Below are 27,571 nucleotides of genomic sequence, written 5' to 3'. Positions count from 1 at the left end.
CCTTTAAACCCGCCAAAGAAACCTTTATCAGTTCAGACCAGACTCACACTGACATCCAGGTGAGTCCTTTCAGAGGAGTCAGCACCCAGACCAGGTGCAGAGACACGATACATGCCAGTGCGCTCCATCGCTGTCCTCTCTTTGTGGTGGGACAGGAAGGCTTCTGTGTGATTTAAAGACCGTTCAGCTAGAGGACGCCCCTTCGTCTGTTGTGAATCATCAGGTGTTGGCTTCATCAGCTTCGTATCTTTCAGTCAAATCCCAAAGCCCCTGCGGATCTGTGTCCACGCGTGAAAGTACCCCCAACCCCTCCGCACACTGCATCGCCCAGCGGTCTCATCTTCGTAAACATGCCTGACTTCGTCCCAGAAACCCGCCATCACCACGAACACCTGTCTGGTGGCATGGGCAAAAACAACACAATTCCTCAGATACAGCTGCACCCCCCACCCCCCCATCGTGAGTGATTCTGTGTCATTCTTCCCACAGAGATACTGGCTTTTCATACATTGATTGAACACCTCGTTCTCAAAGGAGCTGACGCTGAACGGCTGACAACACTATAGCTGGTAATGGCTTCTGCTTCACGGCGCAGACTGAAGGTGCTTTCAGTGTCCTTCCTCTCCATCCCTTGCATTTGTAGCCCCCTCCTCACAAATTACAGTTAGGATCAGCGCCGCCGCCCGCTGGGTTTCCACACCGATGAGGTCAACAGCGGTGGCAATTTTCTGAGGCTTCTTTGAAGTTGATTAAGTCTTCTTTGAATGGAGTGCGGGGGCCAGTCGTCGCTTCATTTATATGCAGCTCAATGAGAAGCTATTGTAAATAATCACACGCCTGCGGAGCGACGCTTTGCAGCCTGTGGGAATTTTCTGACATGTGTTGCAGATGGGGATAGATGTGTGCAGAGAGGTAAACACACCGTCTCAGCCTCAACGAGATTCAGAGGCACGTCAGCCAGGTGTCTCCTCGCACCAACTGCATCTTCTATTCCTTTAGTTTTCCTGCTTGCTGTGGTGGGATAACAGTTACATGGAAAGGTGCGATGAAATATTTAGTGCAGTAGACCTGATTCTGTTAGTTTCAAAGCCAATGTAGAGAGCACTGGAGGGAGAACCGCTAGTCCGTAGAGGCAGCATTGCGCGGTGCAAGGTTGCACTCAACTCTGCTTTATTTTGATAGAACATTGTGTGAGTTTGCACAGAGACGTGCAACGTGCACGCTAGGCTAGAGTAGAGCACCAGTCTGCACACGGCTGAAGTCGTGAAACGTGACCTCTTCCTGGGCGTGGGCTATCTCACCGCTTCCACTCAGTTGAAGGACATTCATTCAGTACACGCCCCCCATAAAGGCCACTGACGGTTAGCGCTAGCTTAAATGTGGCAGCGTTAGCAGAGGCTATCGTAGGTGTAGCCAGTCGGACCCGACCTCCCCGGTTTCACCCAGTCGGTGTTCGTTAGCGACGAAGACTTCTGGTCACATGACAGGAAGTGTCTACACAAACGACACCACTGGGCCACTGGCTCCAGGCTACATTAGCAACTGCTAGCCTAGCACTAAACTGAATGGTCTTTGGTTCAGGTGCATCATGGGTAACCAACGACTGGCATCAGCTTTTGTCAGGGAGGAGCACTGAAACATTACTAACATTGTTGTGCTAGCTGTGCTAACATTGTTCTGCTAGTTATGCTAACATTGTTGTGCTAATTTTACTATCATTGTTGTGCTGGTTGTGCTAACGTGGTTGTGCTAACATTATGCTAACATTGTTGTGCTAGCTGTGCTAATGTTGTTGTGCTAACATTATGCTAACATTGTTGTGCTAACATTGTGCTAACATTGTTGTGCTAGTTGTATTAACATTGTTGTGCTAGCTGAACTAACATTGTTCTGCTAGTTGTGCTAAGATTGTTGTCCTAACATTGTTGTGCTGGTTGTGCTAACATTTCTGTGGTAACATTATGCTAACATTGTTGTGCTAACATTGTTGTGCTAAAACTGCGCTAACATTGTTGTTTTACCTCTACTAACATTTTTGTGCTAACATTGATTTAACATTGTTGTGTTAGCTGTGCTAACATTGTTGTGCTAATATTGTTGTACTAGCTGTGCTAACGTTGTTGTGGTAACACTGTGCTAACATTGTTGTGCTGGCTATGCTAACATTGTTGTGCTAACATTGTTGTGATTGGAAAGCTAGCATTGTTGTGCTAACATTGTGCTAACATTGTCGTTCTAGCTGTGCTAACATCGTGCAAACATTGTTGTGCTAGCTGTGCTAACGTCGCTGTGCTAACATTGTTGTTATAGCTGTGCTAACGTCACTGTGCTAACATTGTCGTGCTAGCTGTGCTAACATTGTGCTAACATTGTCGTGCTAGCCTATGCTAACATTGTGCTCACTAGCTGGTTGGCGGGGTCAGAGAGAACCCACCAGAGGAGCTCTGCAGCCTCCTGGGTTCCGTCCGTCACCACAGCGAGGCGTCGCCGTCAGGATGCCGGACACGTTACCGTCGCAGCGCTCCCATCCACTTCCTCCACTTTACCTCTCAGCGTGACCCCCCCCCACACACCTTTCTCAGGTGTCTCAGTGGGGGCAAATCTCCAAGGGAAGGCAATTTAGAAGAGCATTAACTGCAGCCTGACCTCTGACCCCACACTGCAGCGCTGAGCTTTAGACAGAACAGACACACGGACCATTGATGGCCAGCTGGAGTATAGGAAGGCATGCTGACACACACACACACACACACACACACACACACACACACACACACACACACACACACACACACACACACACACACACACACACACACACACACACACACACACACACACACACACTGCTGACCTCGTACAGTAAAGGAGATTATCACAGTTTGTAATGTGAGCTAACTCCAGGAGTCCTTATTGACCTTGCAAAAACAAACCCCTGCATTGCTCTTGAGGTGCGTTGATAAAAGGGGAAAACTCCTTCCTTCCACTTTCATTTTCTCTCTTCACTTCATTCTATAAATAAACATGTTTTTCTTTATCTGTAACAAGACGGTGAGAATAATATTCAGGAATATTCAGGAATCCAGAATTACAGGTGATGTAAATATAGTCTGAACGTTACAGTAGCGTTCTGACCTGAATCACACAGGATAGGACGACCCTTGACCCTCACTAAACACTCTCGGAATGATGACATCGAAGCAGAAATAGGACGACCTGCCTGGGAGTCTTTGTGTGCTCCAATCATCATCCAGCAGCTGCGTCATGTGATCATATTTTACCCAGAACTTCGTCGCGTGTCGGTTTATTTTTGCGTGAATGCCAGCGATGCTTGCGTTCTCTCCCTGGCTGGTGTGTGTGGACACACACTCCCCGTCCCCTCGGAGACGTGTTCAGACTGGTTGAACTGCTGGACCTTCAATGAAACGCAGTATTTCAGTGTGAGACTTAATTTTAGATTTTTATCTGCCACAGCGGGAGAACGCCAAGCTGCTGCGTCTAAACCAGCGGTTCTTAACCTTGTTGGAGGTACCGAACCCTACCGGTTTCATATGCTCACTCACCGAACCCTTCTCTATTAAAGATTCTTTTTTTCAAATATAAAACATAAGTACATGTTTTACTGGTGTATTTAATGAATTGTGCACTAATGTCACCTTTTTCAAAGAACAGAACCAAGACAGTGCATGAACTCACATGAAATGACCTACCTGTAAATCAGTGTGACTTCTGCTGTTGTTATAGAGACCAGTTCAGACCAGTTCAACACATCATGTCCTCATATATTACATTATTATTACACGTCTGTGTCTAGTTCATACGATCAAAATGTTATGTTCAGCACTATGGACCTGGAAAAAAATCTTTTTCATTTCAGGAAAATCTAACAAAATAGTAATTGATGACGTAATTGTAATTTATGTTTATTATGTAAACAAATCAGAATAAAGATAAACAACAAGTACGCAGAATGAACATAAACAACAACACAACAACAGCAACATTAATAATTATAACAATAATAATAATAATAGTAGTAGCAGTACTACTACTACAAGTACTAATAATAATGATTATAATTATAATAAAATAATATTAATAATTGATGATTTATAATAGAAACAAATCAATATGAGGATAAACAAGAGTTATGCAGGATGAACAAAAACAACAAAACAACAGCAACATTAATGATAATATTAATAATAATAACAATAACAGTAATAACAATAACAATACTACTACTGCTAATAACAATAGTAATAGCAATTATAATAATAATAGAAACAATAATAACAATATTACTACTAAAACTATTAATTATAATAATAATAATAATATTAGCAATAGTAACAATATTAAACATAACAATGATATATTATTATTATGAATTGTTAATAATAATATTATACAATTATTATTTATTAGTATTATTGACTAATAATAATGGTATATTAATATTATTAATAATAATAATAATAATAATAATAATAATAATAATAATAATAGTAACAATAATAATAATGCCTTGCATTCCAGAGTAACATTGGTAGTTTGCTGGACTACACGTAACCCACGCTCATCCTTGCACTAGTGAACTCATCCTGACATCCCGACCCGGAGCAGAGTCCCCCCCTGAGGGAACGGAGCAGAAGGATAACTGTTTTCATACATAGCCTTTAGAACGCGGCAATTAGACTGTTTGTCATGTCTCATTGACCTGAGCGTGAACTCACTGGCGTCCGTCTGCACAATCCCATTAAAACGTCGTTAACGCCGCGCCGCTGATAGGTCTCACCGGGGTCACTGTCGCTAATCGTTTGAAGCGGGAACCGAGGAACTCCATCCTCCATCCTGAAGCACCAACAAGGCCTTCAGTTTTATTATTCAGTCTTATTCTTTCACTCTTTATAAAGTCAACTGTACAAAGATGAGATGAGCATTGCCTCACCTCAAAAGACAATTAAACCAACCGTCAGTGCTACAATATTGCATTAATATAATCATTAATATGCATGAAATAATTGATCATCTGTACTTTTTATTAATTTACATGAGCATGCTTGATGAGGTGAAATATTTGACATGTAATTACAGCCTGCTGCAGAAAAGCATTAATGAATAAAGGCGTAGCGGTGAGATTATGTGACGGCGTACAGCTGATTAAAAAACAGCAGGAAGACAATATGAATTATTTATGATAGATAATCAATTGAAAACAATCAAAACAATATAGTAACCTTTCACTTTAATAACGTCAATGATTGACTTCATAAATATGTGCTTCATTTGATGCCGGTAACCATTTTTGACACACATAATCATCAATAATCCGTGATGTGTTGGAAAAAATCTGAATAAATCTCTGAATGAACTTGAAATTTAAAACTCAGAACTGCGTCAAAACCACATTAATTTTATCATGTTTTCAAAATTGTGCGTGAAAATTGTTGTTGCTGCATCTACAAATTTACAAAGCACGCCTGACCTTTGACCCTGAGCTGTGCTCTGGGTGAAGTGGGATGTGACTCCGGTCACCATGCACCCAAACACACACATGCTGATGTAGGGTTCTTATAAAAGTCGGACAAAAGGCCCCAAATCTTGATGATTCTGCAAAGAAAACAACTGATTTGATTGATTGTAAATTCAAATATCCTCATTTAGGCTTCAGCTTCTGCAGCGACGGGGGGGGGGGGGGTTAGCGTGTTGCTGCCTCCTGCCTCTCAGAGAGCTCAGATCATCTTGTAGTTTTTCAATTTTACACGAGCACAAAGTGCAAAAAAAAAAAAGATTCCGTGTTTTTGAGATAAACAACAGAAACGGTTTTAAAAGCGAGACGAAACACGAAACGCATCTGCAGATTGATGAAGCTGGAAATGTCAGCGCGCGCCGCAGCTGAGTCGTGCTGGTGGGTATAATTGTTATTTAATGCACAGTTCTGTCTTTCATTAGCCGACACCGGGGTTTGTTGATGCGGGGGCGCCGCATGTTAATCAACTATGTCTTGATTATGATTGGTGGGGCTGTGGGTAACGCCGCTACAATCACCATTAGCCATTTATTTCATCATTACTTCAGTCGTTTTACTGCAGGATGTTTTTGGAAAACATCATCAGCCCTGATGGAGGCCTTGATTTACCTGCCCCCCCCCCCCCCCCCCAAATAACGCCCCCCAAATAAAGCTGTTTGCAGCATGACGTCTGCATGAGCTCCAGTCCCATCAGACTCTGGATATATGTTCCACTCAACTGGAGTCTATATGGATGCAATAGGAGGCGTGAACGAAGATGTTTGGGGTAGACGTCACTGGCTGCAGGTGATCACGTGACGCTACATCATTAGCCTACCTGTGCTACAGGGGATTTTGTGCACTCAGTAGTGGATTTATGCCTGTCATGATGGTACGTCATCTGATTGATTTCTTAATATTTTTAATTCATAGTAACTTTGTTGAGCAAAAAAATAAAGTGGTCAGACGAACATGTGTAACCTGAATTTACATGTACTGTATAACAGAACGTGATGGGAGTCAGCGTTCTGCAGGATCTGAGTGTCAAGTTAAACAACTCTAGTCTGGTCCTGTCAAAATAAAGGAACACTTCCTGAAGCTGATGGAAAACAAGAAACAGACTTTGGTGTAAAATGACATCAGAGTAACACCTGTCAAGGTGAAGCCACGCATATCTGAGCTGGTCTCTATGACAACAGCAGGAGTCACACTGGTTTACAGGTAGGTCATTTCATGACAGTTCATTCACTGTCTTGGTTCTGTTCTTTGAAAAAGGTGACATTAATGCACAATTCATTAAATATACCAGGAAAACATGTATTTATGTCTTAAATTAGAAAAAATATTAATTTATTTTTCTACTAAAGACGGGTTCGCTGCGTGAGCACATGAAACAGACAGGGCTCAGTACCTCCAACAAGAACCGCTGGTTTGAGAGCTCCTGTACACTGTAGCACGCCATCGATCGCTGGTGTCAAACGTATTAGTGCTGATGGATGGGTGTCTAAGTGCTCCGCCTGTCACCGCGGCAACGAGGTGGGTGTCACCCGAAAGGAGGGAGGGAGGGAGGGGCAAGAGGGAGAGAAAGAGAGAGAAGAACCAGGTGCTGCTGGCTGGGTCACCTCCATCCATCCATCCATCCATCCATCCATCCATCCATCTACAGTCCACCCTTCGTTCCAGAACCACATGTGATTAATGAATTCCGCGATAGAGCGACAAACTATTTATCTTATTATTTACGGTGATTTAACCATCACTGCCAACCCTCACGTGACTGTGTTATAGTGACCAGCAGGTCTCAGGATCCTGTCAGTAACGGGTGTGACCTTTGACACTACGCCACAAACACAAACGTCCAATCAGATTCCTCTCCTGAGGATGGCTGTTGTTTCTGTGGTCTCTGGACTGAATGTGTTCAAAGTCCCCCTTGGCCCCCGCACCTGGTGTGTTTTCTCTCAGACGTGTGTGTGTGTGTGTGTGTGTGTGCCCATGCCCACATTTTGTCTGCTTTAGCGGCTAGGAGCTAGCTGTCACATTCTAATGCCACATTAATCCAGATAGATGGTGCGATACGCCGAGCCATCGCTCACGCGTCTCTTGGGGGAGCGTCCCATTAGGAAGGTGGAATCCCCTCTTGGTCCTCGGCTGACACGTTCGTTCAGATCCTATCTCAAGGTCACGGCGGAGAGACGGCGGCAGCCTCCGTGGAGGCCCCCGCAGCCTGACGAAGCGATGCTGCAGACGGGAGGGGGCGGAGATGGAGGTAGAGTCGTATTTGGTCGTATTTCTGCTGAACATGTGCTCGTGAAAATGGAAGCAGAAGGTGAGGAACTACATTTGACTGTGTGTGTGTGTCTATTTGGCCCCAATATGTCAATATAATAAGTTATAGGGAAATAAAAATCATCTCTTCACGTGGCTGAAGTTGTGCTGCAGATAAACATACCAAGCATGGGTATGATAAATCATTTTAATGTGGTATAGAGAGAGAAATATGAAAAGTACCAAATAACGGCCAAAATAGGCCAGGGCTGTAAGGGTTAAAGAGCATCAGAAAACAAGCTGCTCATTTGTTCTTCCCCATGCAGAGGAGAGATCAGTGATCAATATTAGTTGGGAATAGATTCATCTTCTACTTCGTTCTAACATTATGTCTCCAGTGTGTCCATAAAGGCTCAATGCAGGATTTCATAGAGCAAACACTGGCCTCAAGACGGGCGTCGCGTCTCCTTGAAGATTTCACATTCAGTATTTCCTTTAAGGAATCCTCGCCCGAATCCCTGCGCTCCCCCGGGACACCCCCCAGCAAAGGTTGGGCCAGATTAATGAGCTTTAGAGCAGGTCTTAGACTTGTGGCAGTGTTTGACTTCTTGAGCCCAGTGTGACCAGCAGACTGTCTCCTGAGACCTCCAGCCAGCTCAGTGCACTCCCTAATTAAAGATAATCATTGCACACAGGACGGTTCCAGAGGGCTTTACTTAATACCTTAAACACAGCTCAATGAGAACGGCTGGATTTCAAACAAAACTCCTGATATGGCTGCGTGGAAATTCTCCAGGTTGGACAAACATGAGAGAGAGGAGGACGCTGCATCTTCCTCCTGCGACGTCTTTCAGACGTCAGAGGTGAGCGTTGGAATCAGGGCTCGTAGGAATGGGAGGAAGCTGACAGCGATGGTCATTGGTTCAGTTTCACAAAACAATCCCCTCCTTGAATGTGTGTTGGTGACTTTGTGAGGTCATGCAATACCAATCTATTCAGCAGCCGTCAAATGTTCGACTTAAGAATGAAAGAAATTTCTTATCTGGGAAACTATAGAGTCAATTTTCCACTCCAATAGATCCATCATGAGGACCGGTAACAGAATTAGACCTACAACAGCATCCTTTCTGTCCACCGCTGAATTTTTATTTTCATTGTCTGATCTTCCCTGACCTCTCACAGCGGTAAGTCTTCCTCTGAGCCTCTTCATCAATCCGTATGTTATATTGAATTCTCCAGTACACTCCACAGCCTTGCTGGTTGGTAACAGATCATCTGTCGTGTCAGGTTTGATAGAACCCACTCGATCGCTTTATCGGACTATTCTAAATCCAATAGCAGACTGATGATGAAGTCACATGACTGGTAGGGTCTTTTCTTTGTTGTGTCACTGCTCAGCTACTGCTGGAAGAGGAAGATGAGGGTTCAGAAGTAGACGACCAATTCTGTGAGTCCTTCTATTTGAACTATTGTGTGTTTGTCCATGTGTGTCACACAGAACACTCTTGTAAGGCAGCTCACACTGATCAGTGTTGTACTTGGTTTTACTTTGGTTGACCTGTCACACTCTGAGTCATTTACAAGGTATGTCACAAGCTAACTCATTATTTAATCCAATTGATTTCATCTACGTTGGTTCAACACCAGGAGGTTTTCTCACAGCACTGCTGTCAGTCCAGCTGACAAAACAGATTTGCAATTGGGTTCTAAGCTCTGAGTGGGAGTCAAGGCATTGCTAAAGCACTAAAAGCATGGATCGGTGAAGCACGTTCCTTTGACACCCATCAAGCAGCTGGTGTGGAAAGGTGGGAACCCTCCAGACCAACCGTCTCTGGACCAACCTTCTCTGGACCAACCATCCCTGGACCAACCATCCCTGGACCAAATATCTCTGGACCAACCATCTCTGGACCAACCATCTCTGGACCAACCATCTCTGGACCAAATATCTCTGGACCAACTGTCTCTGGACCAACCTTCTCTGGACCAACCATCCCTGGACCAACCGTCTCTGGACCAACCATCTCTGGACCAACCTTCTGTGGACCAACCATCCCTGGACCAAATATCTCTGGACAGACCACCTCTTGATCAACCATCTCTGGACCAACCCAGATGTTCTATCAGGATCCAAACAGCCGACAAGCCAAGCTTGTGTGTAACCTACACTGTTAATAGCTGTTGGTTTGAACAAGGCTGTCATCTCTAGAGCCTTCCTGCCAACGTGGGAACAATGTGCCTACGTCACTGAGTCGGTGACGTCAAATCTGTGAAGTCAACTGAAATGCTCCTAGTCATGGAAGTGATTTATAACTCTGTGCTTCCTCAACCAGTTCCTGCACCAGTTGGTTTGGTCGCTCTCTCAGTGAACGCTGCAAACGCTGATGAGATCTTCCTCAGACTATCAAAAAATAATCAATCATCGGTAAATTGGATCTTTTAGTTCGCTGATCCTCAGAGGATCCAACCCTAAAGCCGTGTCGGCCGGAAGATGATGTGATTGCGACCAGCTATCCTGTGAATGACCTAGTTCACATTAATATTCTCCACCCGTATCGATACGTAAGGACAAGTAGGAGATTTGCAATATGCAGCCTAGATGGATAATCGTGAAATCCCATTACGCCTCGTGTGTTTACTGAGACAAAACAGTGGCCTTAGTTAACACCTCTGCTGTTTGGATTTCTGTGTTTCCTCTATATCCGTGAAAAGATTCAGAACAGTTGATTACCTGTTTGCTGCGAGGCCCTCTCTCGCCCATGAAAGAGAAATCCAATTTATTTCCAAATATTCAACTTGCTCTCTGGAAATGCTTTGGTATTTATGGAAAAATCCACCATTTCTTATTAACTAGAAATGGCTGTTCGGTGTTTGATGCACACGTCGTATTCTGGTACATCAGCACATTCTCTAGCACGGTCATCAGGTGCTGTGACCCTTTTAATGGAAGTGCCCACATAATGCATTATAGATGAAGCAGTCCTACAGTGTGTTGGGTGCCGTTGCTCGGTGGATTATTTTTGACAGTAGAAGTCCTTATGCTGCGTTTTTTTGCTTGGGTCTTCTGAAATTTGAAACTGAGGTGAGTGGATATGTCTAAATGTTGCTCCATGAAGGACAGGTGTGTCCAGGATGAGCTGGATGTCTGTTTACACGTAGTTGGGTCTCTGTAAAGATCGATGCTTCTTCTTTTACCTGCAATGGATCAAGCGGATGTCCAAACAGCTATGGAAAACCAAATTTGGTGACCTTATAGTGGGAAGAGAGGTCTGTGAGCACAACATGGACCACAGTTGCTTCTTCTGTGATGTTTTTCATGTCATTTAAAGATGAGAGTGATTATTCCCACCATCCTGGAGCAGTTCACGGCTCTTGTTTTGTCCGTCTGGAGCTCTGAACACACACACTGAAGACCACTTCTGTCAGTAGCTGATAGCAAATTTAAAACACGTTTTGTGTTTTGGGCGTGGAGCTGTAGACTAATAATGTCTCTGTGAGGACAGTCTCAGACGACCCACAGCTACGTCACTTTACTGGTGCTGCTGGGCAGCTTCAGCAGAAACGCTTGACTTTAGATGAACCAGTGTGGCATGAACGTCTCAAACTGCCACTCGGGTGACTAATGGGGCTCCCAGCGCCGCTCGTGGCACCGAGGCCTGCTGTCAGAGTGAGATGGTGTTGGGGTAACATGTCGCAGCGGCGCAACGTGGCACAGAATGCATACAGTGTTCATTTACCTCTCCTGGACACAGCAGTTAAACCTCATTCTTCAGGCCCCTTCTCTGTTTTCTCTGTGCTGCATGAGGGGTGCTGAGGTGTGTGAGCAAATGGAGATGTCTTCCAGATGGGCAGGTGATGGAGTGTAGGAGACCGGCGAGCCCCATCACTCACAGTAATGCCTCCATTACCTCAGTCAAGGTGTGTGTGTAAATGTGTGTGCCGCTGTAAGTGTGCCTTATTTTAAAATAGACGTGGTCCACAGGACCTCGGAGGCAGCGCTAACACCAAACACTTAGTCCCTCACTTCACTCTCAACTGTTAACTTTGTGGCGTTCAGACTCCACATTCACAGCAGGGAAAGGATGAAGAAGAAATGAGGAGAAGAAACTTTCTCTATATCTGAAGAAATAAGCAATCAACAGGCCTAATTCTTTTGCAGGTCGATGTTAGGCCCCATGAGCCTACATGCATATTTAACACAAACTTAAAATTACCTGAAACATTTCGTTTTCTGTGCCGACCACGATGTGGAAGATGAAGATGATGAAGATATTTTACTCAGTCTTCAGGACCAATGGATAAGGGCTGATTACACCATCGTGCTAGAGGATTTAGCCTAATGCTAACGGTCAGGAAAACGTAACATCAACACGCCATAGGTTCAGATTTCACGTGTCATGTTAACATGACTCAAGAGATGTCAGACTAAGATAAAATCAATCAATCAACCTTTATTTAAACAGCGTTTACTCACATCAGCAGACATTCCAAAGCACCTTATCAGACAGAAAAACCCAACTGAACCCTCCAGAGCAAGCATGAGGGAAAACTCCTTCATTGAGGAAAAAACTCCGTGCAGGACCCAGACTCTGGAGGGCAGCCGTCCGCCTTGACTGATTGGGTGGAAAAGAAATAAAACGAAGATAAGGACCGGGTCAGAGAAAGAGAGAGAGAGTCAGATAGACCAGATAGAAACAGTTCTGGCCCCAGAAAAGATCCTTGAGGTTCTCCACAGGTAAGAGTCTCTTGATCTGAGTCTTTATTACTGACATGAACAAACTTTAATGCGTCTTTAATGCCCACTTCATCTTCTAATATCCTGAGAAGAATATTAAAACAGACAGAAGACCTTTAAAATAATATAAAATACAAAATATACAATGACTTTTATTGTTAAGTTTAGAAGATCTCGTTAAAGTACAACAAAATCTTTTGTTGTTGCTTTGCGTCCAACTACTGCAAACAGTCCTGAAACTCTGATTCGACCTCTGGGCCATTCTTTTGTGTTCTGGAGGATCCAGCGCCATAAACATGTAGTTATTAATAAACTGTACAAAAACAATATGGGTTTAATGTTCTCCTTGCTGTTAAAACACAAACACAATATAACATCCATGTATATAAGCATACGTACAAAGAACAAAGTACAATACATACGTACAAAGTACACAGGACGACACGTCTTTTGTTTGTGCATTTATTTTTTTAGATGTATAATACATTATTTATTATTATATAAAGTATGAACATCTGTCTAACCACAGCCAGCCTGAAGTAAATTATGCTTTTTTGACCTTATTTCTCATTGTAACATTGTGAATCAATACTCGTTCTTATCTGTAGGCTTCATTTTTATTTTTGCCAAAAAAAATAAAGTAAAAAAACTGTAATATTCAGTGACTTTTTCTATTTTTTATTTTTATTTTTTACTGAAGCAGGCAAAGCTGTTTTTCCTTGCAGGTGTCACCCTGTCTTCTGGGGTTTCATAAAAATCTGTTCTGCTGATGCTGCAATCTGAATTATTTATTCAGCCTGTAACTAATCTACTCTTCCTCTCCTGTCACATATTGATGTATCTCTACTTTTTCGTTGACTTGTTCTTTTTTTTTTTATAGTTCTCATATTAGTTCGTATTCTTATTTAGCCACCATTACGCCGGTATCTCTTGGACATCAGTACATGTAGCTTTGAGTAGTTTTATGCTTTGAACTCTGTAAACACAGCAAAGACTGGTACAGGTAGTCCTCAAGCCGCGAACACCACAAGTTCCTAGAGGTTGTTCATGAGTTGAATTGTTGGTAATTTGTAATTTATAAAGTTTTAATCTATAATCATCGTTTGGGGTCATTTAAATGTCATTACTAGTCTAAATTCTCTAGTACTGTTTCCAAAGACTGACCAGAAACAGTTACAGGGCATTAAAATAACACATAATAGATGGATAGATACTTTATCAATCCCGGAGGAAATTGTAAAATATATAATAATAAAATATTATATATATATATATATATATATATATATATATATATATATATATATATATATATATACACACACATACACACACACACAATATATACAATATTATATATATTATATATATATTATATATATATATATATATATATATAATATAATACTGTAGCATGTAGCTTAGCTTTAGAGTGAAGGTGGAGGAGGAGGGGGCAGTTATTGTGGGTCAGAAACAGAGTTGTCATCAGAGAGATGTTCACCACTACCACTATCTTCACTAGCCTTTACTTTATCATCCATGAAAAACAGGAAAGTATCCAAGGTGTGGCAGGAAGGGGAACTGCACGACAATAATCGGGTATGTTCGACATAAATACTGACACTTGTCTTTGCATAAGGACATGTGTCGGTGTCCTTCCCAGAATCCACTGGGGTTCAGGAGAAACAGCATCAGTATTGAAGTGTTTGACACTTATTAATCAGTGAAGCGCTAAAATACTTTAATCACCGTGGATGGTCTACTATGATATGGGTCTCCTACATTGTTATTTAACATTATTACTGGATGTCATGAAGCTAACCTACTGACCACTCTCCATTTAGGGTTCTAAAGTGCTAACGAACACCAGTGCTCCTCTAAATGTCCAGTCAGGCCTCTCATTTGGTCTAAATAACCCTCCAGTTGGTCCGACAGGAAGCAGAGGACAAGGGCCCGCACCTGTGTGGCCCCCAACTGCCAATCAGCCACTGCCAGCCGGCGCTGTGCACACGCAGCCTTATTGAATTAATGTTTTAAAAGCAGAGCAGCCGCAGAGCACACTAATTATGAAACAAGAGTAATCAGCGGAACACAATTGATTTGGTAATTGTGTTTGCTTTCTTGAGTTACACCCAAAACATGTCACTGCAATTGAATCAGTGCGCTGTGCTGTTATGTGAATGTAAATGTTTGTTCTGAGTTTGTCTGAGCAAAGTGGGACACGGACCAGAAACAATACCATAATAACAGGACGGGAAGATAAAACGTCTCGCTTAAATTAGATTTGTACAAAACATATCATGCTTCAAATACAGTCCAAACTTATTTACTGTGACCGCGTTCTTCTTTAGAAGAGATACGCTGATCACCACCAACCTGTCTGTCGCTACGCTAATACTAGCATGGAGCTGACATCATTTTGATATGAAATGATCTGCTAAGCACAAACGTACTGTGAAAGGAACAATCTAGAACACTTGGTTGTTTTTGTCTGGTGTGTTGCTGTTGTGTCTTCACCATGTAATTGTGCTCCTGATTCCACCATTGAAGGAAATGACAGCAATTCTTATATAAAGATGAAACATTCTGTTTAATACTCTAGAGAATCTCAATAAACTTCTCATGGTTTTAATGCATACGTACTGATTCAAACGATGGAGCACAAAGTGTGGTGACATTATCAGCATAGATATGTTTCTAATTCCAATCACGACTTTCTGACTGAAGCCTATCTGCTCTGAGCAGTGCAGAGATACAGCGGCTAAAATAAGCGTTACAACGCGTCACCATCTGTCTCCGTTAATATATTTCCACAGGTGCTCCTGACATGCAATTTTACACCAGACAATGAAATTACAGGAAAAAACTTTTCAACACATGAAGAAATGGAGGTGAAAAAAAAATCCAAGACACTGAAATCCATCAGTAATTAGAAGGAAACCCTCTTCCTTCAGTGAGAGAGATGGCTCAGTTCCAACCGATGGCCTATAAAAAAGTGTCTCATTAACTAGAAACTTCTCATGGTGGCTGAAAGCAAAGAACTCTCTCAAGACCTTTGCAAGACCTTATTGTTTCCAACCTACTGATGGTATGGACATTCAAGATGGATTCAAGATGATTGTTCTATAGTTGGGGCCATAATCAATCCAGGAGTGGAAACATCATCTCACCACAAACTGGACACAACCAGGATTCAGAGGAATCATCAGAAGAGTTGTCCAAATGCCAAGGACCAATGGTGGAGAGCTAAAAGGCTTTGGTTAGGGTTTGGATTAGGGGTTAGGATTAAGATTAAAGTTAGTGTTAGGGTTTGGGGTTAGGGGTTAGGATTAAGATCAAAGTTAGTGTTCGGGTTAGGGGCTACTGTTACGGTTAGAGATTACTTTTAGAGTTAGGGTTAGTGTTAGAGTAAGGATTAAGGTTAGGGCTGGGGTTAGTGTTAGTGATGGGGTAAAATTAAGGTTAGGATTAGGATTAGTGTTTCAAAGAAAACATTAAGTAACACACTCTCATGGCCTGGTTGCACACTGATGACTCCATTGCCGTAGGAAAAGCATGAATCTTGTTCAAAGCACTGAGCTCTGGAACACTTCATACAACTGAATGCAAAAAGGCAGTTGAAAATTTTTGGAAAAAATCTGCTGTCATCTACCACAATGATGAAGGTGAGACGAGGGCCGACATTGCAGACAATGATCCCAAACACAACCAAAGCACTCTCTCTTGGCTTCAGAGGGAGAAAATAAGGCTGCGAGGTGGGCCACTCAGACAATCACCTACCTCGAATCCGAGAGAAAATCTATGGCAAGAACAAGAGATCAGAGTTCAAGAGGCCCATGGAATGTTTTGAAGGTTTGAAGATTGTGTGAGAGAGTCTGACTAAAGCATGCAAGTAGTTTCTCCTCAAAGGTGGTGTGGTGAAACTGTTATTACCCTCAAAGGCTTTGGTGTAACGTATTAAACAAATACTTTACACAAAACTACGTTGATGGATGTCTAAGGTTTTTGATTTCGGCTGTGTGGGTCGTTACCGACATCAGGTGATCTGGTCAAATATATTTACTGAGAAAAATGTATTTTACTCCCTCTATATCCCCTCACCCCAGAGTTCAGGTGGAGGGTGGTGGTGGCGGCTGATGACTTTACAGAGACTGATGAAGTAAACATTTATAACTATGAAAAGAAGTCATCACCAGCTGCTGAAGACAATGTCCTGCATTACCCAAACCTGTCAGATGTTTCACAGCATGGCAAAAAAATGTTGAAGTAGCTTGAATTAGCATACCGGGAGGAAACGCAGTCGACGCAGATGTCGCTACTCAGAACCTGGAGGCAGCAGCTACTTCCTGACGCAGATGTCTTTTATTTTAACACCATGTTTGTGCATGTTGTCAGCGCTGACGCAGCTGTCACACAACATTATGTTCCTTTGTTACAGCTGTACTTTTTCAGCGTCTGATTACGCGGCATCCCGTCGAAATGCTTCCACACAGACTCGTTATCTCCACCGGCGTGGCTGCCTGTCGCAGCCAGATGAGAGACTTGTGGGGCGAGATTGCACGTCCATCTCCGATTTGATCAGCGCTGTCAGGTGTGCGTTATCGCCCATCCGTTTCGGAGCGTCAGGTAGCGGCGCACAGGTTTCATCTAATGCCTCGATAAGGACAGGAAGGACAGGAAGTTCACCGCTTAATCCCACAGCTGATGGTTCCACTTGGACAGGAGGGAAGGGAAGATCGCCCACCTCCACTTCTGATAGCTAACAAGCTGTTCCCACATGTGAATTGTAATATTTTAAGAATTCCGATCACTCTCCTGATGTGTAGATTTCTTAGTGGGGGAGTTTTAATCACACCAGAGTGAGATACTGCCTCTGTTCTTTCCACTTCTAAAACCAACTCCTTCAATTACTGTAGAGTTGCAGATGACGGTTGAATTCACCCCTAAACACACACCAGGCTTGTTTGTTTGCTTTCCACTGAGATTAATCCCTCCGGCTGTCCTGCTCTCACATTTCACTGATTAAAAATTGCATTTGAGAAATCAAGGATCGCAGTCGTTCTGTCTGGTGACGGAACACCCAAACCTGGTGTGACGTCAGCGGCGGAGTGTCCTTGTTTCTGTCCTTGGGGGGTCTTCACAGCACCAGCGTTTCCTGCAGACCTCTTCACTCTCTGCTCTCTGAGTCACTGGATGTTGACAGTCTTTTCCATTCCACTCCACTGACTTCACTCAAATTTCACACTTGTCAGGCTGCCTGATTTCTCAAATGGCCACACCATCGGAGTGCAACCCTCCCCCCACCAGCCCCTCTATAGTTGGACGTTTAAAGGGAAAAGCTGACTTATTTCCTGGGCACATCACTGCTATATGATGCTACTGACGTGTTTACTCTCTGACTAAATGGATGCTAGTTTTATGACCTTTAGGAAAATGTTCTCTGACCTCCAACACGGAGGCGGTCAGGGCTCCAGGCAAAACATACAACCAACCAGGAGATAGATTGATCCATCCATCTCCTGCTATTTTGAGCCAATGAAAGTGCTGTTCTCGTCTAACGGATTAGCGTGTTGATAGTCAGACTGGCTGAAGCCAACCTCAGCGAAGGGCAGTCTACAAGACAACGAACCCGTTCTGCAGGAAGCGTGAACAGTCATCTGCACATTTTCTTGGCTTGTTGTGATCTTGGCAGGCTAGCAGACCCCTGGAGAGAATGCATGTGTTTTCAGGACTCATTGGTTTCCTGTGGGCTGTGGGCTGCTCTGATTCATGGGCTATGACTCTGGATCTGTGAACTAAGAATAGGATGAGCAGTAGGTGTGTAATGTCACGAAATAAAACGGCGCTGTAACGTGAGGAGAACACACAGAACGATCTGCTATGTTGGTCAGACGTTCTCACACCATGCAGCCCATCATCCACCCTCCTGTCCTTCATCCTCACCTTCGTCATCCTCACCTCCTCCATCCAACCCTCTGTCACTTCGACATGGCTCTCCACTTGACCTGCTGGAGAGCAGAGGCCCATCTGTGGGCTTATCTTGCTCTACCGGAGAGCAGTAAACACTCATTTTTGTGGCTGTCAGTCTGGTGGAAGTGGGCAGCCATGTGGAACGCAGCACGGCGTTCCCAGGAGTGGGACTGGAGCCGGTTTCAGGGCGGAGAACCCCGTGGAGAACCACAGCTCTGCTGCTACATTTGCCATATTGATTCAGGGGTTAAGCTTTATCTGATGCTCCTGGACCCCGACGTGTTCATATATCAACGGAGACAACATTCTGTTGTGATTTTAGACCCAGAATTCAGCTCTGCATCGCATGCTAAATTAAGAATACAACAGGTACAGTGTAACCTTCAGGGCAAAATCATTTTACATTTCAAATTCACAAAGAACATTTACTTTCCCCTCAGAGAGAAATCAAACATTCATCAGGATTCACTTTAAATTTTCAAAGATATGATATTCAGCTTAAAAACATCAAAAGTGAAAATGGTGTGAAGATGAAAAAGAACACTAGCGATTGTGTGATAATGACAATTAAAGGAACTTTATTCCTGAAACATTAACCTGTTAACAGATTTGCCAAAATCTCACTGATTTATGGTGTTTTGAAAATGTACACAATTGCATTCATTCATTCATTCATGTTTTCCCGCCATGTCTCCTGCGCTTGTCAGTCCGGGTTGACTTTGAGCGCTAAAGCTAACCCTGAAAATTGAGTGGAAAAGTTTGAGTCGTTACAGATTGACGTGAGACTTGAAAGACCGGTACCGACTGACCCACAGACTGGTACCGACTGACCCACGGACCGGTACCGACTGACCCACGGACCGGTACCGGTCCACAAACCGTGGTTTCGGTAGCACCGTTCTGAAGTGTGTCCCAGAGTCTCTGGTTAGAGCTTCTCGTCCGGTCTTTGGACGTCTACGCAAAGCAGTCTTTCTGTAATGTATTCTGTGTTCAACGAGTCTTTCTGTGCACGACATGAATTATCCAGCATCACTTCTCAGCCCCCCCCCCCGAAGGCCATTTATGTCTGCTCCCCCCCCCCCACTGCTTTGTAGCATTGACACTAACCTAACAGAAGCACCACCTCCCAGTCCTTTTCCCATCAACAAGTCCTTCTGACTGTTCATGAGCTCAAAGCTGCATCAATAGTCTTCTTGAACCACTTGTCAGTGTGGATTCCATCCTTTTAAGAGCCAACCCCAATGGGCACATGGGGGGTGGGTGTGGGGGTGTTCATAAACGAGTCTCTGTGACTAAGACCAAATGAACTAATTTATCTTTTACTTACTGACTTACAGATACGGGTGGGATAAAAACTACTGAGTGATTCACTGATTGGGCCGACAATCCCATTCACTGGTTCACAATCAATCTATTAATCTGTATATCCAATCTGTAGTTATTGATTTTTTCAGGCAAATTATAAAGAGACAAAACCCTCGGTAACACGTAGGCACCAGACTTTGATACTTGCAGACCACACGTCCTCTAAAGGACCCCATTCCAGCTCTTAATGCCACAGAGAAATGGATTTCAGGCATAGGAGATGGTATCTTTGTGTTTTTGTCTGGCAGAGATGAAAAGAGGCTCCATACATGTGGCTGTGAAGATTGCGACTCGCTGCCGTTCTCATCTTCACCCCATTCTAGAGAATTAATGACAGCAGCTCTATCATGCCCTGGACTGGGGGGTTGGAGAGATGGTGGGGGAGGAGAATGAAGAAAGGGGGATTACTGTGTAGAATTCCCCAAATGGAATTATATTCTCTTTCTAACTTGCATCGGTTTTTCCTCTGTCACGTTCCCAATTATGGTTTAAGAGAATGAAGCTTTTACATTTTTGAATTATTTATAATGCAAAGTGGTAACATTAACCAGCTTCACTAAGGCTAGCATTCATCTCAAAACACTGCTTGAAGTACGGCAAAACACATAATGATGCCAAAAAATACTCTTCATCAGCTTATAGGGACAAGAATGCTAGTATACGAATTTAAAGGTGTTTGAATTCATGTCAACGCACCATTTATACATCAGCCATGAAGCTCTAATTGCGTAGATGTGGACTTTTAGTATCCTGCACTGTCCCTGAATAATGACTTTTATTTAATTTTTTTACTGTATTGTTCATGATTTCAAACTGATTTTCCCTGAGGGCCACATCAGCATCACATCTGTCCTCTAAGGGCCAGATGTAACTAATACATGTAACTAAATGTAACTCAGTGTAATGTAACTAAATGTAACAACTCCTTATTGTAACTGATACATGTAACTAAATGTAACTCAGTGTAATGTAACTAAATGTAACTACTCCTTAATGTAACTAATAAATGTAACTAAATGTAACTCAGTGTAATGTAACTAAATGTAACTACTCCTTAATGTAACTAATAAATGTAACTAAATGTAACTCAGTGTAATGTAACTAAATGTAACTACTCCTTAATGTAACTAATAAATGTAACTAAATGTAACTCAGTGTAATGTAACTAAATGTAACTACTCCTTAATGTAACTAATAAATGTAACTAAATGTAACTCAGTGTAATGTAACTAAATGTAACTACTCCTTAATGTAACTAATAAATGTAACTAAATGTAACTCAGTGTAATGTAACTAAATGTAACTACTCCTTAATGTAACTAATAAATGTAACTAAATGTAACTCAGTGTAATGTAACTAAATGTAACTACTCCTTAATGTAACTAATAAATGTAACTAAATGTAACTACTCCTTAATGTAACTAAATGTAACTACTCCTTAATGTAACTAATAAATGTAACTAAATGTAACTCAGTGTAATGTAACTAAATGTAACTACTCCTTAATGTAACTAATAAATGTAACTAAATGTAACTCAGTGTTTATGACTTATTCTAGTTCCAAACATTACAGTTAGACAGAAAAAAATGGGCTTTATTACTGCATTGTGGGAAATGTAGTTTTTGACCAAAGCACACTTTTGACCTATTTATTTTTAGACACTCTGACCTTTCATGCTCTCGCGGGACACATAAAATGATGTGGCGGGCCACATGTGGCCCCCGGGCCGTGAGTTTGACACATGTATGAGAACACACAACAGATCCAGACCGTTGTTGTACGATCAGATGTTTGCAGGTCGGATCAGGATCCAAACATTCTGAATGATGGCAAAATGCTGCATGCGGCTGTTATGTATCGTGTGTGTGTGTGTGTGTGTGTGTGTGTGTGTGTTTGTGTGTGTGTGTGTGTGTGTGTGTGTGTGTGTGTGTGTGTGTGTGTGTGTGTGTGTGTGTCTGCAGTCAGCCAGGTGATCTATTATGTTTGCTGGCGCTAAGCAGCCGAGGTGTTGCTGTTGTTCCCCCCCAGCGATGAGCCGCTGATGGTTCCACATCCCGGCTCAGCCATCCCTCATATTTCTTCATCTAATTGGATTGTGACTTCTCATTTGGATTGGAACGCCACCGCCTCCACATTTACGGCCTTCTGCCACTGATTACTTAGCTGGAGGCTTCCTGACACAGACTAAGTAATGAATTTGTTTCCTAATTTTCCGTGTTCATACATCTTTTGTTTTCACATCTTCTGCTGTTGGTTATCTGCTCCTCTACGGTTCTCCTCTCTTTGGACATAAACTCTATTCCCTGATTAAGTCCAGTAGTGTTTCTTTGTCCTGCAGGGAGGATCACACAGTTTTTCGGAGCAGTCTTTCATGGTTGAAGCTCTTGTTGAAAACTTTTACCGAATCCTAGGACTGATGTCGACGGTAAACGCACATAAGAAGACACAAGGCTGGCCGACATCTGTTGGAGAACACTCAGTCAAGACGTTAGCACGCCCTGGTAGCACGTGAACCGAATCTGAAATTTGGTTCACTTGTTAACATTTCCAAATCTGAAGGAGTACATTTTGTTGTTCAACATTTGACATTTGAGAGCAGCAGCTATCGAAAGCGAACCGCTTTAGAAAACATATTAGTATCCACACTTGTGTGGACCGAAGCTGCTGGATCGCAAAGCTATGCACTAGCTTTGACCATAGATCAAATCTAGTGAATAATAATAATAATAGAAGACACTGACTCTATCTGGCCTATCTGCCACTCTCTGTCTGTCTACCTCTCTGTCTCTTACCCTTTATTTATTTCTTTTCCACCCAACCGGTCAAGGTGGACGTAACGCGAGGAGTTACAGGTGAACAGAGTCTCTGCAGGTTGTCTGACGACTGGAGGAACAGCCTCCCCTGTGTGTTATCTCTGCCTGCAGACACCGGCGATGGCGCTGCTGCTGTGCTTCACTGCTAACACCACACACACACACACACACACACACACACACACACACACACACACACACACACACTCACACACACCTGTGTGTCCATTCATCAGTCTGCTCCCAGTTAGCGTTGTTCATCTCCTCAGGTCTGAATCAGCCTACGCCAGGTCAGACGCTCGTGTTGTCTCAGCGAGTACTCACCCTCTAAATAACACTTCCTGGCACCGCTGGTGTGTGAGGCTGCCAAGCAATTTGGGCATCGTTTGATAGGTGGATCCAGGCTTCTCTCTAGGGTGTGTGTGTGTGTTTTTTTTACATGCATTTGTTTGCTATTCATGGCTGGGAAAGTGACAGCCGCCTGTACCTGAGCAGAGTTTGAATCCTGGCTGATTATTACTAGACTCGGAGCGAGAGCAGCGTCCCCGTCTCGCAGCGTTCCTGGCAGAGGCAGCGAGAAAAATCAAATGCAATAAAAGCATGTCTGGATTAGAGCTCGGTAAGCAAGAGAAGAGCCTTTAATTGCTTCGGCTTTGTACGGCTTCAGAAAGACGCGGCATAGCTAATCTGTAGCTCAAGGGTGAATGTTGGAGACAAAACAGGCAGAGATGTGAAGAGAGGTGGAGACGAGAGGAGGGGAGGGTTCCAGTGGCGTTGGGATGAAGTCACACAGTTTACCGTTAGCTGGAGGTCGCTAGCTGTATGTCACCATGATGGAAATGTGTAGGTTTGATTCATGAGGCTGACGGTGATAATCTGACGTGTCCAAAAACACATTTATATGTAAACTACAGTCACAAACGTGTGTGACGCTGCATTGAAGAAATCACAGTGGTTTAGGACAGCGGCCCCCAACCTTTATGGCGCCATCTAAGAATATTTTCACTGTCCTGTTATGAAAAACTGTAGTCGAATAATAAGACACCGCAGTTATTTTATGTAAAATGCAGACATCAACAGAGAATAAACAACCTTTTTTTTTCATAAATTGATAATCAACATCTCTGTAAAAGAAATAATTATGACAAAATTTATATTAAAAAAACTATTATTATTACAATTAAAATGATATATTAATTATATAATAATCATAATAATCATAACAGTAATAATGATAATAATAATAATTATTATTATTATTATGATTATTATTATTATGATTATTATTATTATGATTATTATGATTATGATTATTATTATTGTTGTGGTTGTTGTTGTTGTTGTTTTTATTATGATTATTATTATTATTACTATTATAAAATTGAGAGTTAGTGGCTGTGGACCCCTGATCTCGGGGTAACGGAGACACTGACACCTGAAGTGTGTTCAGACGTCCGGTCTACTCCAGTTTGGTTTTCTTTACAGTCGCTGCAGAAAATCCCACTTCACAGAGACAGGAGGTTGGAAACGGAAGCAGGGATTAAGACACTTTTTGGGCAATCTCAGGATAATCTGCCTTGACTTTAATCCAGAACACTGACGCGGTTGTGGGGGGTTAATTTAGGGGTAACGGCTGATAACCTGTCACGTGATCCAGACCTGTCAAGAGGCACAGACGCATGCATTCTGTCATTTTTCAAAATAAAGCATCTCTAGACTTGTAATAAAGAAAGAAAAATTCGTATGTTCTGTGCCGCCCGGTAACTAATGACCCATGACACGGTACCGGGTCGTGAGCCGGTGTTTGGGGACCACTGCTTCAGGATATGATATGAATAACAACAGGACAAGCGTGTGTACCACATGTTCAATAAAAACATGGCTGGGGTGACATTAGCCTTATTTTTCTGTTGTACAGGACATGAAGACGATGGGATTATAAACACGTGTCACATGGACTCTAAGATCTAGGATTATGTGAACTGATATTGTGCATAAATTGGCTTCACACCAAACTGCCTTTAAACCACAGCACAGAATAAAAACTCATTTCCTCGGGGCAGCAAATGAAAATCTAACCTGCGTGAAGAAATATTTGCATTTGTTCCACCTTCAAACAGCCGATAGCAGCGATGACACCGTCTGTGGTGTCGTCTGAGCACTTTGTCAGGGGTCACATGACAAATACACAACTATTGAGTGGAATCTGAACAGAAAGAAATTACACTTAGAACATCTGAGTAAGTTCATGGGACAAACGAGACGTGTCATTAGATGCAGGTTGTATTCTTTATATAATATATCATGTTTAAATCTGCGCTCTGGTTTATTTTGGCATTTTTCTCCTGCCTTCGACAGGAGGAGTGGGAGACGGCTGAACTTTGTCAAACTATTTTTTTCTTACTGAATTAAATACGACATTCAGTAAAGGCTCTATTTAACCTCAACATCTGGAATGTCTTGCAATCCTAAAAAAAAATAAATAAAAGTGATGAGATTTCAGATCCTTTCTTCTTACGCTCAGTCAAACATCGAACACGCATCAACGCTCAGATTACACGTCTGACCGCCATCCGTGTTTGTTCTGTCGGCTGCATGCAAATCAGTCTGCGGTCCAGCAGAACGTCCTGAAGTCTCTGGTTCCTGACCAGAAGAACACGTCCTGCACCGGGTCAGGTGAGGGTCACCACCTGACCACCCAACCAGGTTTCAGTGGTCGTTCAGAACAGCTAGAAATGATTTAAAAAACACAATTCTGCTGCACAACTGTGTTTTGTCCCTCTCCTGGTGGAGGGACGGTCACATGACTCGTCTCCTGATGGAGGGACGGTCACATGACCAGTCTCCTGATGGAGGGACGGTCACATGACCTGTCTCCTGATGGAGGGACGGTCACATGACTCGTCTCCTGATGGAGGGACGGTCACATGACTCGTCTCCTGGTGGAGGGACGGTCACATGACTCGTCTCCTGGTGGAGGGACGGTCACATGACTCGTCTCCTGATGGAGGGACGGTCACATGACCTGTCTCCTGATGGAGGGACGGTCACATGACCTGTCTCCTGGTGGAGGTATGGTCACATGACCTGTCTCCTGATGGAGGGACGGTCACATGACTCGTCTCCTGGTGGAGGGACGGTCACATGACCTGTCTCCTGATGGAGGGACGGTCACATGACTCGTCTCCTGGTGGAGGGACGGTCACATGACCTGTCTCCTGATGGAGGGACGGTCACATGACTCGTCTCCTGGTGGAGGGACGGTCACATGACCTGTCTCCTGATGGAGGGACGGTCACATGACTCGTCTCCTGGTGGAGGGACGGTCACATGACCTGTCTCCTGATGGAGGGACGGTCACATGACTCGTCTCCTGATGGAGGGACGGTCACATGACTCGTCTCCTGGTGGAGGGACGGTCACATGACTCGTCTCCTGGTGGAGGTATGGTCACATGACTTGTCTCCTGGTGGAGGTATGGTTACATGACTCGTCTCCTGATGGAGGGACGGTCACATGACTCGTCTCCTGATGGAGGGACGGTCACATGACTCGTCTCCTGGTGGAGGGACGGTCACATGACTCGTCTCCTGGTGGAGGGACGGTCACATGACTCGTCTCCTGATGGAGGGACGGTCACATGACCTGTCTCCTGGTGGAGGTATGGTCACATGACCTGTCTCCTGATGGAGGGACGGTCACATGACTCGTCTCCTGGTGGAGGGACGGTCACATGACCTGTCTCCTGATGGAGGGACGGTCACATGACTCGTCTCCTGGTGGAGGGACGGTCACATGACCTGTCTCCTGATGGAGGGACGGTCACATGACTCGTCTCCTGATGGAGGGACGGTCACATGACTCGTCTCCTGGTGGAGGGACGGTCACATGACCTGTCTCCTGATGGAGGGACGGTCACATGACTCGTCTCCTGGTGGAGGGACGGTCACATGACCTGTCTCCTGATGGAGGGACGGTCACATGACTTGTCTCCTGGTGGAGGGACGGTCACATGACCTGTCTCCTGATGGAGGGACGGTCACATGACTCGTCTCCTGATGGAGGGACGGTCACATGACTCGTCTCCTGGTGGAGGGACGGTCACATGACCTGTCTCCTGATGGAGGGACGGTCACATGACTCGTCTCCTGGTGGAGGGACGGTCACATGACCTGTCTCCTGATGGAGGGACGGTCACATGACTCGTCTCCTGATGGAGGGACGGTCACATGACTCGTCTCCTGGTGGAGGGACGGTCACATGACTCGTCTCCTGGTGGAGGTATGGTCACATGACTTGTCTCCTGGTGGAGGTATGGTCACATGACTCGTCTCCTGATGGAGGGACGGTCACATGACTCGTCTCCTGGTGGAGGGACGGTCACATGACTCGTCTCCTGGTGGAGGGACGGTCACATGACTCGTCTCCTGATGGAGGGACGGTCACATGACCTGTCTCCTGATGGAGGGACGGTCACATGACCTGTCTCCTGGTGGAGGTATGGTCACATGACCTGTCTCCTGATGGAGGGACGGTCACATGACTCGTCTCCTGGTGGAGGGACGGTCACATGACCTGTCTCCTGATGGAGGGACGGTCACATGACTCGTCTCCTGGTGGAGGGACGGTCACATGACCTGTCTCCTGATGGAGGGACGGTCACATGACTCGTCTCCTGATGGAGGGACGGTCACATGACTCGTCTCCTGGTGGAGGGACGGTCACATGACCTGTCTCCTGATGGAGGGACGGTCACATGACTCGTCTCCTGGTGGAGGGACGGTCACATGACCTGTCTCCTGATGGAGGGACGGTCACATGACTTGTCTCCTGGTGGAGGGACGGTCACATGACTTGTCTCCTGGTGGAGGGACGGTCACATGACCCGTCTCCTCTGCTGCTGAATGAC

General features: G+C 44.0%; 1 protein-coding gene across 1 annotated transcript in view; it reads left to right on the top strand.

Moving 5' to 3' along the window:
* Positions 1 to 350: 350 nt before the first annotated feature.
* The window catches only part of LOC137596708 (seizure protein 6-like), a 108,817-nt gene continuing 81,596 nt past the window's right edge, over positions 351 to 27,571 (top strand). The window contains exon 1 of the mRNA XM_068317420.1: positions 351 to 459. Within this exon, the coding sequence (XP_068173521.1) occupies positions 351 to 459 (109 nt within the window). The remainder of the gene's footprint in view (positions 460 to 27,571) is intronic.

The sequence above is a fragment of the Antennarius striatus genome, chromosome 6 (genome assembly GCF_040054535.1).
Source record: "Antennarius striatus isolate MH-2024 chromosome 6, ASM4005453v1, whole genome shotgun sequence".
NCBI lineage: Eukaryota > Metazoa > Chordata > Actinopteri > Lophiiformes > Antennariidae > Antennarius > Antennarius striatus.
Note: the sequence above shows the minus strand (reverse complement) of the source record. Positions and strands in the feature narration are given on the sequence as shown.